Genomic DNA, 8300 nt, shown 5'->3' on the forward strand with positions numbered 1-8300 from the left:
AAAAAAAAAAAAAAAAAAAAACAAACCTAAAACTAGAGCTAATCTAACTGCTGTATCATCTGGGTCCCAACAGGTATGAGGATGAAATCAATAAGCGCACAGCTGCTGAGAATGATTTTGTGACACTTAAAAAGGTGAGCAAGAGAATGTCACAGCTGGGGATAGTAATAGGGGTGTTTCATAACCCCATAGTGTCCAAACAGACAGGCTGGAAAACAACTATGAGTGCAAACAGCAGTAGTCAGAGAAAGGGGTGGGATGTGGCTGTGGCCAGTGTCCTTGGAAACAAAGTGTCTCCATTGTTCAAACTTCTGGAAACAATTTTCAAAGGTGTCCTGCGTACTGGGTAGAATGCTTCCCATTGATAACCCACTTAAAGCCTGTAATGGATCATGAAAAATGCAAACACAAAAAGCACTTTATTCTTTTTCTAAAAAGCTGAGGAAGGAATGAGACTTTCCTTAGAATGCCTGCTTAAAGTTACTGTCAGTTGTGCTGACAAAGCTTTGAGCTAGAAGGCATGTGTGGATTCTCAGCCTGCTTCCTGCAGGGGCTTTGGTGTGTAATCCAGAGAAATTCAGAGAGTTGAGATGGACAGACAAAATGGGAGAGTTGAGGACTGTAGCAACCCACAGAGGCTATTGTATCCCACCATGGGAATGCACAATGTCTTCAGCAGGAGGGAGAGAATGGTTGGCAAAGCTTGGTCCCATCTGGGCTCTGATGGTCTTGGAGGTGTGAGCGTGAATGTGGGTGTGGAGCCCCTGGAAGAGGTGCATGATGGACTGCATGCCAAATGAGGTCCATGGGGACGTGGCTCACCTGGAGGTGCCTGGGATGTTGGAGAGCAGCTGACAGGGACTGGGTGGAGGAAAGTGGCAGAGAAAGGGTGGGGCCCATACAGGGAATCATGCAAGGTGGGAGGGAGTACGTTTCATCAGAGGCCTCTGACCTTTCCTGCAGGATGTGGACAATGCCTACATGATCAAGGTGGAACTGCAGGCCAGGATGGATGTGCAGAACCAGGAGCTTGAGTTCCTAAGAGTCCTCTTTGATGCAGTAAGGAGGCTGCTCATGGACAGACCCTTACTTCCCACCCTTCCCAACAGAGAAATGTCCTTCCTAATTGGTGAAAAGGAGTAGGAATAGGGTTTATGGACTGGCTGACTCCAACTTGCCATCATTCCAGGACACTAGGAAGCTTCTATAGCACAGGCTTTGGGAGAGAGGAATTTTCTCCTCTGATGTCATAGGAAGTAAGGTCCAGGAAATGCCAGGACAACTTTTCCTTCCTCCATCCTCCAGATGTCCAGCTCCCCTTAGGAAGAGACCTGTCCTGTGCCCTTTCCTATGCCCAACATACTTCAGAGATCAAAATGCATTACATCTACCCCTTTGCCCCTGTCCAAGTGCATACACATGATTTCTGAAACAGGAAGTAAGATTTAAGGTATTTGCCATGGACCGGCTTCTTTCTGTGGGCATTTATTATAACTACATAAGTGGTGAGGACTGTCAACTAGGAGGCTCAGAAATACAGACACCCCTCCCCACAATTCTCAGAACAACCTTGGGAGTAGCCTAGGAGTAGCGGTTAAATCATTTTCAACCCCACCCAGTGTAGGCTTAGTCTGAGAGTCTGCATTTGCCTAACACCAGGCAGAGGAGGCCTCCTCACTGCCTGTGGCTGTGGGTAGGGAAGTCATGGCCAGACCTCCCTGTGTGTTGCAGGAACTGTCCCAGGTGCAACAGACTGTCACTGACACTAACGTCATCCTGTCCATGGACAACAACCGCAACCTCGACCTGGACAGCATCATTGCTGACGTTCAGGCCCAGTACGAGGAGATCGCCCAGAAGAGCAAGGCCGAGGCTGATGCACTGTACCAAAGCAAGGCAAGTACTGGGAATGCGGGAGAGCCACAGTACAATGAGCCAGGGTTCACCCCCAGCTGCCCAGAAGAGCAAGGCCGAGGCTGATGCACTGTACCAAAGCAAGGCAAGTACTGGGAATGCCGGAGAGCCACAGTACAATGAGCCAGGGTTCACCCCCAGCCAGGAAGTGTCCAGTAAGATGATTGGTGTTTTTGTCTAATGGAAATTGGGCATCATTTCCAGTATGAATGTTGAGAGTGGCACCAGGTCCTTTTGGGGATACGAGACGATCCCCCACCTCCCATGAGTGCAGCCATGGCATTCAGCTTGGATAACCCTCCCTGGACCCTTAACCAGCCTTTGCTTGACTCAACTCAGGCTTTCCCCAGGCTGAAGCCCTCCTGTGACTGTCCCCCTCTCCCCATATCAGTATGAGGAGCTCCAGGTTACTGCTGGGAAACACGGAGACAGCCTGAGAGAGCTCAAGATGGAGATCAGCGAGCTGAACCGCGTGATCCAGAGGCTGCAAGGGGAGATTGGCCACGTGAAGAAGCAGGTGAGGCATGGCCCCACTATCCATCCAGCTTTACTGTTTGGGTGGGGCTCAGAGTGGGGTGGAAGATTATATCTCAGTGTGTGAGTGTGTGGTTGTTTGTGAGAGACAGAGAAGAAACTGCAAAGTTCTCATCTAACATACATCGATCCTCAGTTCCTCCAATTTAACATAATTTAGGGCTTATAACAATTTTGAGAGTGGCCTAAGAAGCATTCCAAAGTAAAGATTAATGAAGGGAAAGGATTGTGTTCACTTTTTGATTGTTTATGTGAGTGAAAGGGAGCAGCAATAAATAAAGCAGTAGTTTGACATGCTGTGGATTGAAGACATAGTTTCCTGTTGTATTTGGTGCAGGCCCTAAGCACCAGCCAACTGGGTTAATGGAGGTGCAGTGTGTGTTGAAGGGAGCTTGCCTGGGGTTGGACATGAGCTTTGGGATAATGTGGGGGCAGAGAGTGGGCTCCGCAAACAGCAGCAGTTCTGGAAAGCAGTCCACATCTAAAATTTTCATTTATAAAGTGGAATAATGATTCTGACCCTGTGTTGTGAGGATCAAGGGGTGTTATGGGAAAAGCCTAAGGATCCAGGAAAAGGTGATGTGGGAAGAAGATGTCTCAGAGACAGCAGCGAGTCCTAGCAGTTATTTGCAACTTGCATTAACTCCAGGGGAACACAACACTTCCTAGGCCAGTGAATCTGGCTTCCCATACCCTGAGCACTTCTGTTCCCTGTCCCCCTCTGCCAGGCAGACTCCACTCTTTTCAAACAGAAAGTTTCCCTCCTTCTGTCATAGTGTAAGAGCGTGCAAGACGCCATTGCTGACGCTGAGCAGAGGGGAGAGCATGCCATTAAGGATGCCAAGAACAAGCTCGTAGACCTGGAGGATGCTCTGAATCAGGCCCGGGAGAACCTGGCCCGGCTGCTGCGTGACTACCAGGAGCTGATGAACACCAAGCTGGCCCTGGACGTGGAGATCGCCACCTACAGAAAGCTGCTGGAGGGCGAGGAGTACAGGTGAGGGGCACTGGGAGGGGAGAAGGGAACCCCTGGCCATCCTCTCCATTCTCCTTAGAAGCGGGACAGAAACAAAGGCAGAGAAAGCAGAGGATGGGGCAGGGCATTTGAAGGCTGAGAGCTGGCATTCGCTGTGCTCCAGGCAGAATTTCAGGACAAGAAGCATTTCTGAGTTGTGCATTATCAATATGGAATGGCTAACGAGGCATAGTAAATTAAATTAAATTAAACAATAAGTTAAACATCCTGGTCTCTTCTGAAAAAGAAAACAAAATGATGTGAAAACAGGTTAGTCCTAGACAGTCTGCAAAGTTGAGTGGCCTCTTTTGCCTCCACTGTGTGATCAAGAAGAAGTGATATTATGTGTTGGAATGTGCCAACTGGCTGTGACATGCTCACCCTAGCAGGTGCCAGACCTAATTCTCTGCAGGTTTCTGTAGTGACAAACAGAACCATTTCCTAACCTTCAAGGAGCACCCTTTGCTTGCTCTGTAGTCCAAGACCTTTGTCAGTGTTATGGCATCAATGGTGACTTACTCTGGTTGAAGCAGCTGGAAGGGGAAAAGCTACCCCAGGCCATCAGCAAGCCAGTATGACAACAAGGGAGTGGCTTTCTTCAGGCTGTTGCCCTGTATCTGTCTGAGAAGCAATGCCTCCTCTCTCCAGCTCATAACAGGAGGTGGGAAAGATTTCAGTTGGAGAAGAGGAGGGTGGGGAAGGGGGGAGGAGTATGGGAGGCTGTACAGAGCTGTAGTTCTTTCTGAATTGAATAGTCACAGTGCAGCCTTATTTTAAACTCTGGCCTGGCATGATTTCTGAATAACAGAATCACTAAAATGGATTTAAATGCAAAAATGGGTTGCAAAGTCAGAAGCAAATTAGCTTTTCAGTCACTTTGGATCAACGATGCAACTGTTCATTTTTATGAGAGCAAAAAATCAGGATGGATGTAGATGCAAGGCCATGCATAAATGTAGGGTCTGTCACCATCCCTGCGGTCTGGCAGCGTGTAAGAAAGTGGGAACTGTAAGCCTCTGGTGAATGATTTTAGAGGCTGAGCTGCACATTTGTAGTGGGAGTTGTAAAACAACATCCACAGAGAACCTAAGTGCTCTGCCACAGGTTACTTTCTCTCTCTCCCTGACAGGATGTCTGAAGACCTCAGCAGCAGCGTGACTGTGTGTGAGTAGTGGGGCATGGCCCTGTCCTATGGGGTGCTGGGTAGCGTGGAGGCAGGCAGGGGCGGTCAGAACTTTTGTGGTCATACCATCTCTCTCTGCAGCTGTGACAAGCAGTACCATTTCTTCAAATGTGGCATCCAAGGCTGGCTTTGGCAGCCATGGTTCTGGAGGTAGAGGGTTCGGTTCCGGAGGAGGAGGAGGATACAGCTCTGGAAGTGGCAGTTACAGCTCTGGCCCAAGGCTGGCTTTGGCAGCCATGGTTCTGGAGGTAGAGGGTTCGGTTCCGGAGGAGGAGGATACAGCTCTGGAAGTGGCAGTTACAGCTCTGGCGGCAGAGCATCTGGCTCTGGAGGCGGTGGCGGAGGAGGCTATGGCTCTGGCGGTGGTTCCAGAGGAGGCTCTGGCTCCGGAGGAGGCTACGGCTCCAGCGGTGGTTCTGGAGGAAGACACGGCTCTGGACGTGGCTCTAGAGGAAGCTCTGGTTCTGGAGGAGGATATGGCTCTGGTGGTGGCTCTAGAGGAGGCTCCAGCTCTGGTGGAGGATATGGCTCTGGAAGTGGCTCTGGAGGAGGCTTCAGCTCTGGAGGTGGCTCCAAAAGAGGCTCTGGCTCTGGAGGGCGAGTTTCTATCTCTGAAAGGGGTGGTTCTGGCTCAGGTGAAGGTTATGGTTCTGGCGTGACCTTCTCTCATATATAAAGATGGATTCCCCCTCCCCCAACTCTCCCACTCCAGAATGTGCTTGTCTTTTACCTCCGACAGCAAGTCAAGTTTTGTCATCTACCTCGGTTGGTATTTTGGGGGAAAGGGATGCCCACACACAGTTTTTGAGAGATCTTTCCAACCCAATTAGAGCCAGTGACACTCACTGTTTTCTGGAGAAGAATCTGCATTCTAGGCTTGTGCTTCTGGCCATGTCACATCCCCATCCCCCTGTGCCCTCTTGTGTTGCCCACTTGGCAGTCTTTTCCCAGATGGGTATTCTGTTGAGGACCCCAGAGTAGCTGGCTGATTCCATCTCGAAGCCTGTGCCTTTCCTGGGGCAGTGCCAGGGGGATGTGCTGCTGTGTAAATAGCTCCTCTCGACTCTGCTCTCAGAAGCACTGTGGTCCGGTGTCTGCACAATAAACTTCATTTGCAACTCATATCATGTGACGTCTATTTAATGACAAGCCTTGGCTGAAGTGGGCAGCGTAGAAACAGGAGACTAGGAAATGATAAAAGAGGGGCTCTTGGACGAGGGGCACGTCATCCTGAGGGAGGTGTGGCTTGGAAGAGCCCAGGGTGTTTTCCTCTGGAGTCAGGGGACAGGTATAATGTTCTCAGAAAGTGTTTGCCAGACTTGGGGGCTGTGGTATTGCCAGGAGGTACACATGGAGATTTGTGGAAAATTCTGTTTTCTAGAAAAAACCACTTTCCTTGAGAAGTATTTTCCCACAGTCTGCCCTTCCCCTTTTCTGACAGGAGCTTTGATCTGATGTCATTTGATTGATCTGACCTCGGGGCAAACCAGCTGAGCTTCCCAAGTGCCCACCCAGGCTGTCTGCAGCTCTCAGCTTGCACGGCAGAATTCCCTCAGCCCAATCGACACAGGCCATGGTTTCTCCACGTCCCTGCAGTCATACTGAGGGAGAAGACCTGGGGAACGTCTGGAGGATCATAAAATGGTCTCCAAAATAACTGACTTCCATTTTCACAGAACATCCTTCTGCTGTCAGAGAAGTCCCATTACACTCAGAAAACAAAGAACCCTTTTTTCCTTCCCTAGTCCAGCAGCCCTCTGGATCCCCTACTCATGATGTCCCAGGAATGATAGCCTTCTCCGGTGGGTGTGAAGATGATTTCAGCCTCTCCCCACAAAAGGCCTTCTCACCTGGATGGGGCTTCCAGGGAGTTCAGGAATGGTTGGGGAGATGGGTCTGGGCCCTTGGGGTTGGTATTAGATTGGCCAGAGTTGCCCAAAAGGGAATTGGTAGCTTAGGTTGGATCAGGTTAAAGATCATGAATGTGGTCTTCAGACAGAGTTGATGTGGCTTAAAACAACTCAGAAAAATATTCCAGAGGATCCTTTTTTCTGTTACCCCAGTCCAGCTTTAAACCTTGGGAGTGACTCGGCTGAGTTTGTGACCCTTCTCCTGTCCCCAGAGGTTGCAGGGAGAGCTTTGAGATATGCAGGAGGAGGCACCAACATAGAACAGATGCCTTCACCTGCTCAGACCTGCAGGCTGGAGGTTCTGGGGGACTGGGCTGGAGGAGCTCTGCAGGCTGCAGGTGGCAGGGCAATGACACTGAGGCTGAGAATCCTAGGGTGATCTGCTGCTCAGAGAGGTGTACTGAGAATGGCCCAGGCCAGGGCAGCTGTGACAGGGCTGTGGAGGTGAGAGTGCAGGCTGGGCAGGAGAAGCCCGGGGGCTTGGCTCTTTTGGGGTGTGCACACCGTGTACACACAAACATGACCTCAAACAGGGATGAGTGACCCAGATATTTGGGGCTGGAAGGGAGCATTAACAGTCAGTGAATTTGAACTTTCCATTTAGGTAAGGAAACAAGTAAGGCCCAGGTCGTAGAAACCAGGCCTTCACCTCCCAGTTCATGCACTGTTTAAAGGCTACAGAAATGGCGAGCCATCCTAATAACTCTCTGAAGGAAAAGAGGTGAGGTCGGTTAGGTGGCAGCTTCTATTCCCACTGCTTTAATTACTGAGACTTTAATTCCTGAGCCCCTACCCCACCTGAGACACAGCCCTTCTTTTTTTTGGAGCCACTCAGACACATGCTACTCTCATGTTGCATTCCAACAGCAAAATTAGTCTTGTACATTAACTCAGATTTCCCCCGTAAGTGTTGTAGAATAGTCCAGAATTTGGGTCACACCCCTCTCACCAGGGTCCTCTCCCCACTTTCACCAAATTTGGTGATTAACTTGTCAGGTCCTGGGCTGGCAAAGGAGATAGGTACAGGCAGAAGGGTTTTTCAAACTCTATTTCCATAGGGAACTGGGCTATACATATTTACATTCTGGTAATGTTGCTGAGTATCTGGAACACCGTTTGTTTTTATGGTTCCCTCCCTTTCTCCTCCTGTGAGGTCTACTATGAATTCAAATAAACTTTTTTTCTGTCTTTACCAACCCTTTCTTTCCTGCCAACTCAAGTGAGAGTCATTGCACAGCTCACATCCTGCAGGAAGCCCACCTAAGTGGAACACTCATGCTTCCCTTACTTCCTGTGAATTGGGAAGGCCTTGCCCTGGGAGTGAGGAGACTTAAATGCCATGCCTCATCTTTGGGAACATTGTTGTGTGACATTGGGCAAGTCATTTCTCCTCCCGAGGCTTGGTTTCTGCATCAGCTGAAGGAGGTGGAACTAGATTGTCTCTACAGATTCTTCCAGCTCCGATGAAAAGAATACTTTCTGTGCTACTGGGTCAGCCAGTGCTTATTCCTAAAGCCTCCAAGCCTAGTGGGGAATTTGGGACAGAGTCTGGAAAGAGGCTTAGAGAACCTGTGTGTGGATCGGTGTGAGCATTGGGAGTTCTTAATTATTTTTATTCTAGTTCGGTAAATGTCTGTTGGACAATGACTGTGGGCAAGGTGCTGCATTCGGCTATGTGGGGGATACCAAGACTCACAAAACAGTGCATCCTGCATGGAGTTTAAAGTCTATTTGGGGGATGGAT

General features: G+C 49.6%; 1 protein-coding gene across 2 annotated transcripts in view; it reads left to right on the forward strand.

The window, feature by feature from the left end:
* The window catches only part of KRT2 (keratin 2), a 9201-nt gene extending 3513 nt beyond the window's left edge, over nt 1–5688 (forward strand). The window contains exons 3-10 of one of the 2 annotated variants that reach the window (XM_008594082.1): nt 74–134; nt 964–1059; nt 1732–1896; nt 2306–2431; nt 3225–3445; nt 4593–4627; nt 4728–4796; nt 4895–5688. In XM_008594082.1, the coding sequence (XP_008592304.1) occupies nt 74–134; nt 964–1059; nt 1732–1896; nt 2306–2431; nt 3225–3445; nt 4593–4627; nt 4728–4796; nt 4895–5322 (1201 nt within the window). In that variant the 3' untranslated portion in view covers nt 5323–5688. The remainder of the gene's footprint in view (nt 1–73; nt 135–963; nt 1060–1731; nt 1897–2305; nt 2432–3224; nt 3446–4592; nt 4628–4727; nt 4797–4894) is intronic. The other variant, XM_008594083.1, reaches the window with a different exon arrangement.
* The last annotated feature ends 2612 nt before the right edge of the window (nt 5689–8300 follow it).

Source organism: Galeopterus variegatus, unplaced genomic scaffold (genome assembly GCF_000696425.1).
Source record: "Galeopterus variegatus unplaced genomic scaffold, G_variegatus-3.0.2 Scaffold10104, whole genome shotgun sequence".
NCBI lineage: Eukaryota > Metazoa > Chordata > Mammalia > Dermoptera > Cynocephalidae > Galeopterus > Galeopterus variegatus.